The sequence below is a fragment of the Seriola aureovittata genome, chromosome 13, assembly GCF_021018895.1.
Source record: "Seriola aureovittata isolate HTS-2021-v1 ecotype China chromosome 13, ASM2101889v1, whole genome shotgun sequence".
Lineage (NCBI taxonomy): Eukaryota > Metazoa > Chordata > Actinopteri > Carangiformes > Carangidae > Seriola > Seriola aureovittata.
Genome location: NC_079376.1, coordinates 19,480,041 through 19,492,500, shown reverse-complemented (window position 1 = coordinate 19,492,500; position 12,460 = coordinate 19,480,041). Strand labels below are relative to the sequence as shown.

Below are 12,460 nucleotides of genomic sequence, written 5' to 3'. Positions count from 1 at the left end.
ACAAGCCCCTCTGTATTACATGTAGTAATTTCATCCATTGTTGATGTGAAAACATCTAATAGAGCAGCTTTAAATCCCTTAATCTATGGCATTCAGTTCAGACTTGTGCTGCGCTGAACGTGTTTGGTAAATGTTACTAGGTCTGACCTAATGCCATCACAACCTTTCTGTTAAGTGACCTATTCGTGAGACCAGCATGTAAAATTGCTATCACATCTATGTAACAAGGAGCATGTCTGAAAGGGGCCTTAAATTCAGATTGCAACAATTTAATGTGACCAGCAGGATATACTGGCACAAGCTGTTGTGACATAATTCAGCTGGTGGAGGAACGTAATGTTCACATTATTCATGTCCACAGCGTGGATGCTGTGTCACAGCCTGTGTCAGTGTTTATGCTTTTTGTTTCAGTACTGAAGGCTGCGGTGTGGAAGCACCACGCCGCCTCTCCCTCTTTCTATCAGTATGAGCAAACACTGTCTAAGTATTAACTGGACTTTTCTAAATCCAGAGACTGCAGGGTAAAGCAACATCCCTTGTGAGCCCGCAGCACAGCAGACATACAACAAGCCACATGGTGGAAGACAGGATACACTGTTGATGGCTCAACAAGGCATCGCTTCAGAGGAAACATGGCCAGTGGTGCAGAAAGGAGCTGTTTAATTGGCAGAGTTTGAATGCACAAGCACTAATTAGCCGAGAAGAACACGGTTCAACTTCCGAATCCCAAGAGCATCCTGAAAACTCCGCTGACATTTTGCACTCTGCAGGGTGGTCAGCGGGTGTGCAGCACGCCATAATTCACAGAATAGAAAATGCATTTGGCTTGTTAGTATTTGTTTTGAATACACAGTGAATTATCATTAAATTGAGCTCAGGCTACACAGAAAGTACAAAGTATTAGGAAAGCCTTTCGGGTGCTTTTGCACAATTTACATTTCTGTGGTCTTAAAGATTAAGTCAAGTAGCTCCTCTGCTTCTTTTTCCTCTACATCTTCCACAATGGTATGGACATTTAAAAAAAAAAAAAAAAAAAAAAGAAGGGGGGAATCAAAAGGGATTTTTTTTTTCCATGAGATAATTTGATGAATAGATACATATCCCTTGTGTTTTGTTAATTCACTGTATCACGACAAGCTCCCATCAAATTCCATGTAAAACACTGCTAGTGTGTCGTAAACGCAATTTACACACACACATTTGTTTCCGCATAAATACGCAGAGGCAAAAAGAACGATTGGTTTAATGATACGTCCTTTCAGGTCAATTATCATGCAGAGTATGTTATGTTATATGCTCACACTGAGGCAATAATCGGCTACATGTGAACTCTCTCATGTGAAATAATTTCATTATTCATGCCACTATACTATATCTGGAAATGAGCGAAGCCAAACAGTCGCGCTCGTGTTTAATATTTCAGGGGAAAACAAGGATGAATGAGTACTTTACAGTTTTTATGAGTCCAGTGATCCAAATGAAAACTTAGGAGAAATGTACGCTTTTTTTAAAATGAACAAACAAGTGTAAAATGTGCACTAAACTTCTTTGCAGAGGTTGTAGTGAGATTTGTGTTATAAATAATAATGGCTCCTTTCCAAGGAGCTGAGTGGGAAATAATTGCAGCCACGTAAATGAATTCAAAGCCACATATTTGCAAGGCTGTGCGAAGAGGAGAGAGGATTTATAGTAGAGATTATTATGCACCCTAACCACAAAAATGACCCATGCTTTTAAACCTCTATCCACACATATTGGGGCAACTGTGCTAATAACGTTATCTTAATGTTGCAGCACTGCAGATAGGACTTCTCACAAAAGCTCTCATTTAATGGACGCTGAAGGAAAATAAAAGTGTCGAGCACGATTCTGTCAATAAAATTCACGTCCTCCTCAGTCCAACGTTTATTTGCTCTGCTCCTGTCAAAGGCCACAGGTTTAGAAAGTGGCGTGATAATGAACAGGGATTTAATGGCGCTCATCTTGACAGATATGCCCACAGATTAAAATCAACATGCGCACAGAGCATTGCTTAAGTATTATGGAGATCTCCTGGAAGAGCTGTAATCAGTTTCTCAAGCTTTACTTGTTTAAAATCACATTAGAAATCACAGTCAACCCAAGCAAACAAGGGTTTTATCAAATCTCGTAAGCGTGGCTTTCCTCATTTCTTCATGTATTTCTGCTTTATCTTATACTCTGCTCTCTTATTTTTCCCTCTTCTCGCTCTCACTCTCACAGTGACTCATGCATCACCCTACAGCTCCTTTTCGGCTGTCAGATTTTCTACAGTTTCACTTTGACTCTAATCCAATTCAGAACCAAATCCCAAAATGCCCAAAACGGCTGCCCTTCTCAATGACCCTCCTCACCATTACCATTTACCCAGAATTCTGTGGGATCCTGTATGTTTTCCATCTTGCCCATGACACGCTTGGCTCCGAGTGTTTCTAAAAATATGGTAGAGCTCAAAGGGAGAGTAGATATGGCCACTACAGTACAGTATGTGTGCCACCTAGGTCAGCCTGGGTCAGGCTGTCAGAGCCATGGCTGTATACAAATAGGCCAGTCAGGGTGTAGAGTCATATGGCGGTGATGTGCCATGGACAAACTTCAAGTCTGTACATTGCATTAATCATTTTTGACGATGTAATACCATCACCATATAATGTTGATATTGTGAACATATTAGCGAAAAGATTATGTACTTATCCAGCAGGCATAGAGCATGGACATTAATTAACATTAAGTCTTCTGGTGCTCTAGCCAATCTAAGTCCAATATCTAGTAGCTTTGTTTTGGTCTCCATCAACTACTCAGCAAAAGGCCTGTCTCTTCAGATGCTATGCTATGAATGTGTTTGTTGCTGGGAAGGTAGCGTACAGGGAGTTTAGCTGAATATTTTTGCAGTAAATAGCTTCCTGTTGTGGCTGGAAAACGATGTTGATGCACAGAGAATTTTTACATGTTGTAATTACTGTAATTACCTGTTGGTTTGTCCCCACAACCAACACCTGTTACTTTCTGCATAGTTATATAAAATGTCGCACCTTTGAAATGTGACACATTCAAATATCTGCTATTCGATGTTATACGGTAGTTTCTTGAATTTGGGACCACATTTCCCGTGAGCTAGCAGCTTCCTGCTCTTACTGCCTAAAATGTTGGAAGTGATTTTTGTCCCCATCTGCCTCTCACTCCTTCCACCACCTGTCATTGCCAGAAAGCCTGAAAAGATTTAGCTCCGTTTTGCTTGAAAAACAGAGCTCTAGTCAAAACAAGCTAGTTAATCTCCAGCTAATTCTGACCAGGTGCCAGACAATACATAACAGAGAGTAGAAGAACTAAGCCAAAGCAATTTTTACAGCAGTGACCTGAGATTATTTCTTTTAATCCGACCAATGTTTGAAGAAGTGACTAAGTCTTGCTAAAATTCTAGTTACAGTTTAGGGATTCGCAATTATCAAACTACTATTTCTTGGATATTTGTTTCCCCATAATAAACCACTGACCTATACACACACACTTGATGGATCACACATTATATTATATTATATTACATACTGTCAACTGTCATCAGCTATCACTGGGTCATTGTGAGGACGTAGAAACATGTCTTAAAGGCAAACAACTGAAAGCCCAAAGAAAGAAAGCAGTGGGAGGACAGTGTGCTCTGTGTGCTACATGGATTGGGACATCAAACAGATGTCTGGTCTTCAGCAGAATCAAAGCTACATCATTTTTCAAGGTTATCCACTTGTACGAGTGCTGAAATAGTCTTTTAATCCAAGGACACAGTTTACAGTCTTTGAGGAATCATCTTCTTTTTTTTATTTTTTATTTGCATTGTGAAAATCTGGATCAGGACAGATTTTAATTTATGATATTTAATCTAAATGTGTCAGTTTTTTTTATAGGAGGCTTTAAAATGCAGAAAGACAAATCTAATCTATTTACAGCTCAGAATGAGAATTCTTATTGGCCTGTCAGGGAAGCTAAACTTATTTTACATTTTTTTTAAAGTTGAACTGAGAAGCAAAAGAAATCCTCCAGCACAGCAATAGCAGTTTTATCATGTAGCCTACTTTTTTCTTTTCTTTTTTTTTCTGCTATGAGCTTAAATAAGTTACGAGGCTGTGGTGTTTTCTCTGCGCAGAGCCATGTTAAGACTGCACGCTGAGTGCCACACAACTCTCCGACAGATCACCAGCCCAGTTCCCCGCTGCAGCAACAGACAACTGGACTGTAATTATTAAACAGAGAGGCAGGGAGGAACAGAGGCTGACGGGTAAAGGCAGACTGATAAATACACAAAGACAGAAGCAGGCTTGTAGACGGATAATAAGGTAGACGGACAGAGATAGTTACCAGAGCACCAGATGGATGGGCAACAAGACAGGTCGACAAATAGCAAGGCGGTGAGGATGACAGCTTGGAAACACCTTAAACTAGGCTCCGCTGTACCAATGAAACTGAATTTCCAGGAATGTATTCAATTTGCGTGTTCTCTCCATGCGAGGACTAAAGGAATATGAAGAAATGTCACCCTCCTTACTCTATTTCTTCCCCTCTTTTTTTTTTCATTAATTTGATTGGCAGACTACATAGAGCGGATCGGAGTAAGGGTTTGTAGTTGCTGTGGCAACGGCCTGCTCTTTGTTAAAGGCTACATTCCTGGCATCTGATGTGTCTGCGCTGCGATCGATAAAAGCCCAGCCTGCCGGGACTGATGAACGGACTGGGGCTTATGCAGGACTCGGGGAGAGAAAAGGAGTTAGGCGGAAGATGTGTGAACAGGAGGACGGAGAGATAAAACAGCGGTAGAAAGAAAAGGGGGGAAAAAAAGAGGAGAGATACGGAGATGCGAGTAGTGCAGCTGCTGAGCCGGGCGGAGGGGTGAGTGCTGTGGGAAAGGTAGTGTGTGTGTGTGTTTGTGTGTGTGTGTGTGTGTGTGTGTGTGTGTGTATGTGTGTGTGTGCGCGTGCTCTCTATGGCTCCTTCCACCTCATCTCGGCTATTTTCTGAATGTCACTCACTTCACTATCAAAGTAAGGTGTGTGTCTGTCTGTGTGCTCATCATCTGCTTACCTTGGCAGGATTTTGCTAAGCAGTGATTGACAGAGCTCTTCAAAGCAGTCAGAAAAGCCTTTTCCTTTTTTTCTTTTTCTTTTTTTTTTTTTTTATAAAAGGCGTCTTTCATATTTCTGGCATTTTTCTGCACCTTTTATGATAGTGCATTCAAATTTCCACCATTCACAGATGTGACTTATGTTTTACACACCTAATTGGCAAAGATAGCCATGAGCAGAATACAGATACAACTGGTAATGAGGCAATTATGGTCAGCCACTCTGTCTGCATAGCCATCTGTCAATTCAACAACCTGTGGCTGCGAGGAGGTGGTTTTCTGCTCTTTTTTTTTTTCCTGTCAAGGGCTGTGCCATCCCGAGCTGTGGAGAGGCATGGCTCTCGGAGAACAAAATGTTTTACAGTTGTACTCTCTCCCTCATTACCCTGTCGTTATCTCTTCTCTCTGTAACACCCCACCACCACCACCACCACCCACCCCCTTCCCCAAGTACAGCGGCTGGGAGCTGGAACCACATTTCTTGTGTACGAAGAAAATGTAAAAAATAAATTACAACACCCATGAATAAAGTTAACTGAATGAGAGAGAAATGAGTAAATCATAAAAAAACACTGTATTGATTCCTTTCTTCATATTCAAAGAAGTCTTCAATCTACTCGGGGAATCTAATGAGCCACAAAGTTAGTTTTCACATATAAAGTGCAGTTATCATATTATGTGGAGCTAAAAGTGCTGCCACAACAGTACACTTTTTCTTTTTTTTTTCTTTCCATCGTCATACAGAGAGAGCAGTGAGTGCAGTAGTGTTCCTCCAGACCGGGATTTAGCCTGTGAGTAATGTTGAAAACAGCTACAAACAACATACAACGTGACTGATTTCTGTTGTAAACTTTCAGGGACAAAAGTAATCCAAATATATAGATTATGAAGTAGCTTTCATTTGCAATAACAAGCAGCAGAATGGAAACTAGAGGAGCAATAAAGGGATGAAGCAAATAGAAACTGTTGTGATGATTATGTAAATGTATGCATTTGTTATTCTTCAGAGTTTCTGTGTTTATCACTTGTTTTTTTTTTCCTATTGACTATGAAATATTAAACATGTTAATGCATATTGATACGTACTGTAGATGCCTAATCTTTGTGATAAATAAAGAAACTCAGTGTTTTCAGTGCAACATGAGACAATGAGCCAGTGAGACGATGCTGATTACTTAGTAAGGAGTCATATATATTTGTTTCCATTCATCCTGCCGGGTTATGTGTGGCTGGCAAATGCTGCTGTAATCTCTGTGGACTGACTTGTAGAAGCAAACACAAGCTGACATTTCATTTCCTATTTAGTTTGTGTTTTAGTTTGAATACTTGCCCCCCCCCCCCACACACACACACACACACACACACACACACACATATACATATACCGTGCACGACATTATCTGGGATGTAAAATACACAGACACAACAAATCCACACGGGCATTTGGCCTCCCTGCACTCTAACGAGGGTCATTTCTCGCCGTCCAGACAAAACATCTTCCATCCTCATAAAGCATCTCCAGTTAGCCTGCAACCTTTTGTGTTAGCACAGCAATGAACGTTCTCATTTTTCTGCAGCTGATATTTCTCTTGCTGTGTCTTGCCCTGCTGTGAGTTTAATTCCATTATATCCTCCGTGCCAGGAAAAGGGACAGTTCATTAAGAGAGAAAAGACTTGGCAGTTTAAGCAGACATGAAGTGCACAAGGTTGAAAATGAAAGGGAGGGGAGGGGGGGGGGGTGAGACAGTCTGAGTTGAGTTTAGTGTGACGTATTCTAACACATTTCCTCGTTCATGTGTTGTGTCTTGCAGGGCTTGTTCGTGATGGTGCTCTGTATGGACAAGAAGCTGTGCCATGACAGAGGGCAACGTGGGTAAAAGAGACATGCGACACCCAGCCCCGCATCACTGCCACCTCTTCCTGGGCGGGGCCTTGCTGCTTCTCCTGGCCAGCTCAGCTCTGAGCTGCCCCGCCCGATGTGAGTGCTCTGCCCAAAGCAAGTCGGTCAGTTGCCACCGCAAGCGCCTGCCCACCATCCCTGAAGGCATCCCCATCGAGACGCGCGTCCTGGACCTCAGTAAGAACAAACTACGCATCATCACGCCGGACAACTTCTCCTCATTCCAGCAGCTGGAGGACCTGGATCTCAGCGACAACCTCATCAGCGTGGTCGAGCCGGGCTCATTTCGCTCTCAGCTCGCTCTCCGCTCGCTCAACTTCCGCAGCAACTTGCTTCAGCTGGTTCCTGCTGGTGTGCTGTCAGGTCTGACCAACCTCACCCGCCTTGACCTCAGCCACAACCGACTGGTGGTCCTCTTGGATCATGCCTTCCAAGATCTGCGCAGGTTGTCATCTCTGGAGGTGGGTGATAATGAACTAGTTTTCATCTCTCAGCGGGCTTTTACAGGATTACTGGGACTCCAGAGTCTGACCCTGGAACGGTCCAATCTGACCGTGGTCCCCACTGATGCTCTGGCACATCTGCACAGTCTGGTCGAACTGCGCATGCGCTACCTGAGTATTAGTTTTCTAAAGCCTTTCTCCTTTAAAAGGTTATCTCGTCTCCGCCAACTGGAGATTGATTACTGGCCCTGGCTGGACACACTGCCTCCCCTCTCACTGCACGGACTCAACCTCACAATGTTGTTCATAACCAACACTAACCTGTCTGCCTTCCCTGGCGCAGTGCTGCGCAACCTGCCCTACCTCACACATCTCAACTTGTCCTACTGCCGCATCCAGCACATCCATCAGGGAGAGCTAGGCCAACTCCCACACCTGGTGGAGCTCCGCCTACAAGGGGCTCAGCTGGTCTCTATCGAGCCCTTTGCTTTTGTGGGTCTCAAATCCTTGCAACTACTGGATGTGTCACGGAACCGTCTGGACTCTCTGGAGAGGGGAGTGTTTGCCTCACCAGACAGCCTCCAGAGGCTTTGTCTTGGAGGAAATCCATTAGTGTGCGACTGCAGATTGCTTTGGCTCCTCAATAGCCACAAGCCCCCCTCTTTGCAGATTCTGGATGTCCAGCCTGAGTGCAGTGCCCCCGAGCACCTCCTGGGGAAAACTCTGCGTGACCTCAGGGAGCCTCTGGTGTCTAGGTACATGACCTGCACCAGGCCACGAATTGGACCCAACACGACACAGCTGCTGATGGCTGATGAGGGTCAGCCCGCCCGCTTGAGCTGCATGGCAGAGGGAGCGCCTCGGCCCTCTGTGGTCTGGATTACACCTCACAGACGCTACATCACAGCCAAGAGCAGTGGTAGGGTGGAAGTCCAACCAGATGGCACCCTGGAGATCAAGGCAGCGGAGCTGCATGACAGCGGGGTGTACTTGTGTATTGCCAGTAACCCTGCTGGCAACGCTAGCCTGTCAGCATCTTTAGCTGTGAAGAGCCTGGGCATTGGGGACAGATCTCACTATAGCAACAGGAGCTCAAACTATCTGACAGACTCTAACAGCACATGGGGGAATGGGACAGTACTGTACAACATGACAGTCCCCATAGACATTAAGACTATCATTATATCTACAGCCATGGGCTGCCTGTCCTTCCTAGGTGTGGTCATATTCTGCTTCCTGCTTCTGTTCGCCTGGAGCCGAGGGAAAGGACGTCATAAGAGCAACTTTGATATTGAATATGTCCCTCGCAAATCAAACGGGGCAGCGGCCGAGGTGACAGAAACAAGTGGCCCAAGACGGGTCAACATGAAAATGATTTGAAAAGGATGCAGACTGACGTACATGATAACAACGTCAACAACACAGTGCACACATATCAGCTGAAATTTTTTTTTTTCTATGACACAGTGGATTTGTGACAAAAGAAAGTGATGTACTATTATAGTGGGTGTCAATATGACGGTGATCTAGTGATAAAGTGGACATGTGAATATAAAAGTGATATATGAAACTGTGGACGTGTTTATATGAAATAATGTTCTCATACAGTACATTGAATATAATACTATAACCAACATATCAATATGAGAGTGATAGTGCTGCACTAGGCATGTGTTTCAGTGGTGATGTGATGAGTAATGATGTTGTCGACTCACCATGACATCAAGGTGGAGGAGGGAGCCGCTGGGAGTGACAGGGGACGCCTTTGCGTGGCAGTAGAGCTATCATCGCTGCAACATGTCAGGACTAAATTGTCTAATACCCATCTTAGCTGCAGTATGAAAGGCGTGTGTCGTGTTCATGTGTGCGCGCATGTGTGTATGTGTGTGTGCATCAGTGTGCGCATGTTGCATTCGTGTGTTTCTTTGTGCATGTGCACGCATTGCCTTTCTTGTTGGACGGAACAATTAAAATGAATGATAGGGTCCAAAGCGTTTTTTCCAGGCCTTTGTTCTTGTTCGATCACTGTAACAACAGTGTTGTCGCTGTTGAGTAAAACAGAGGATGATCTATGTTTGTATGCAAAATCACAATTATCATATTCAAGAGAAATGCTGCATAAATTTTGAAATAGGTCAACGTCCCCCTTGGAATGACTCTGACATTAGATGGGGATTTTTCAAAACTCAAGGAAATGTTAAACACACACACACACACACACACACACACACACACAAACACAGTAGTTACAGTGTGAAGCCAGAGCTTTGTCTTTACAACAGAGCTCACTTTCCTGTGAAATAGCAGTGGTCTGTGGTGTTATTACTCCGGAAAGGCTTCCAGCTATAGAAATGGCATGTTAAACCCATTTTATAACATAATAAATCATGGGCAGATTTTCCTGCCAGACAAATCCCTTGATATGATATAAAAGAGTCGGTGACCAGACACAATGGCAAAGATTTACTGGCCGGTGCCCTCTTTGGGACAAGACAAAGTTGAGCTTCACAGATTTATAGGTTGAATTTCTCCCCCCTTGCATTTTTCTTTGATCGCACCACTTCAAGCTAGCGTGTGCGGGTTCTTCCCTGGGGCACCGAGGGGTTCTGGGTATTTAATAGATGGCAATTTGAAAGTTGTAGTGGAATCTTGTATTGTTTAGTTTTTTTGTTGAAAAATGTTTTAAATGTTTAGAAAAAAAAGTAAATTGAGGGCAATTCTTTGTATTGCAGGGATGTGGGTGTTCAACTTGTGTGATCCTGTTGTGATAAAAATGTTCAAGGTTGTATAATTGTTTTCATATGACAAATTTATGGGTATATTTTCAAATTGAAATAAATCTTAATCATACCCCTAAGATTGTAGTTCCAGTAGTTAAAATTTTGTTTAGTGGCTTTACAGTGACCTGAATATGTTTTAAATCATTTCTATATTATAGTATTATTATACCATTCTAATTCTAATATCACCATGAAAAATATCCCTAAAGTAACTAATTATATTTCTCTGTCACTAAGTATTGTGTTAATACAGTACAGTCCTGACTTTACTGACTTTGCCCTGGTTTTTTCCTTTTATATCATAACAACAATGTCATAAAGTAAACATTTTGTTGTAGCTACTCATTGGGTTAATGGCTTTTTCCCTTATGTGGTCAATATAATATGGGGAACATTTGATATGTCTATTTATGTTTCCTCCTTGCTGTTTTTACAGCTGACTCCGTGTGTCCTGTCCGAAAGGGTAAAAGGGCTTATACTAGTTAGCTCTTACAGGTATCAATGCACTCGTCGAGCCTGAACACTACAGTATGTTCATTATACAGGTTAAAATTTGAATTTGTCCAAGATTTTGTTTTATGACCAAATAAACGAATGGCATTCCCGTCAGCCTCAACTGTACTTTGTGCCTAGTGCTAATTAGCTAATCTTAGCATGCTAACACACAAAAACTAACACTATGAACATGGTAAACATTATATATATATATATATATATATATATATATATATATTAGCACTGCAAGTACGTTAACATGCTGACATTAGCATTCAGCTCAAAGCATGTCCCTATGACCTGCAATGTGAGGGTCATGTGGTCAGCGGATACAGCCACAGCTATCTGTATACTAGTTTTCGCTAGCCTTGCTAGCTTGTCTACTTGAGCTGTAATTCTCCGCACAGAAAAGATAAAAAAGCACATTAGGCCAAAGCTTGTTTGCCATCCTGAAGCATTTCTTTATTCTTTCATCATATCCTTTTATTTAGTCATGATAAACAGTGAATCAAACAATGCTTTAATTTTCTAATGTAAAAACAAGAGTTACGAAAAAGCTGAGGGCTCGAAACAAGCCAACCTCTTGCCAAAATATATCACATGTAATAGATTATATATTTTCATGAATATTAATGCAAACATAACTGCTCTAGTTAATCATTTTATATGAATTATTAACTGTGTTAGAGGATTTTCCCTCAAATCCTTTAATGTGTGGGTCGTCCACTTGATCTATCTGTTGGGAATGTGTGAGAAATATCTAATAGTGAAGAGGACACGATGCTCTGTGCCACGTTATTATACCACACCCACAGCCAGTGTGGTTTCCCATCTTGGTGCAGCCTCAGAGAGCTACTAGCATGGCTGTAGATTGTAGTAGCATAAGACTTCCCCTCTCTTACACCTCTCCAGTGTCTTTCCCACACAGTGCAAGTGTTCTAGTTTGGATTTAATGAGCCATGCACAGAAACAGACAACACTGTCAACAGTCTTGTGTGGGATAAGCATGGTATCCATTCAAGTTTTGTCATTTTTTATTGTTTGAATGTCAGTGTGGTTTATATCACAAACCAGACAAGCTGACTATGAGCAAATGTTCTTGATTTTGAGATTTTTCTTTAGGGGTTCATTTATGCCCTGTTGCCCTTGTTACCATTGTGCCTTCAGACACTGCTTAAGTGTCTACCCCGGTCTTATTTCTGCAGATTTAAATTCCTCTAGACATCCTTCCTATACACTGCCAAGATATTAAGGGAGTCCCAGTTGTTTCCAACGGTGACAGTCTTTGGAAGCAGACCAAGCGGAGACAGCCATCTGGGTTTCCCGTGCATCTTTAATCCTGGATCAAACAATCAAACAGACAACATGAAAAACGCAGCACCGCCACTTCTTCTGCTTATTGCTCCTCTTTTTTGGGGGGGGGAAGAGCTGAACAGGCTATAATGATTATTCAGGCTGCTTCACTCTCCAGACGTGCTTGAAGTGACATTCTGCCGTCTGCAGGCTCAGTCCAAATCATCTTGCAGCGACTGCTGAGACGGGGATGTATATATTTAGGAGCAGGTGATCCTTGTTACCCCGGTTCACCGCGGCTTCATAGCTCATCATTTAATTTGGCAGGCAGGCAAATTTTTACATAGTCATTGTAGTTGTCATATTGTCAATAAATACGCTGACAGAAGGGAGACATATTCATCCCTGCAAATACCTCTGA

At 42.5% G+C, this 12,460-nt stretch overlaps 1 protein-coding gene across 4 annotated transcripts in view; it reads left to right on the top strand.

The window, feature by feature from the left end:
- lingo2b (leucine rich repeat and Ig domain containing 2b) overlaps positions 1-10,872 on the top strand; it is a 32,989-nt gene extending 22,117 nt beyond the window's left edge. For 2 of the 4 annotated variants that reach the window (XM_056394428.1, XM_056394432.1), the window contains exon 2: positions 6,940-10,872. In XM_056394428.1, the coding sequence (XP_056250403.1) occupies positions 6,983-8,851 (1,869 nt within the window). In that variant the 5' untranslated portion in view covers positions 6,940-6,982 and the 3' untranslated portion in view covers positions 8,852-10,872. The other 2 variants (XM_056394431.1, XM_056394429.1) reach the window with 2 other exon arrangements.
- The last annotated feature ends 1,588 nt before the right edge of the window (positions 10,873-12,460 follow it).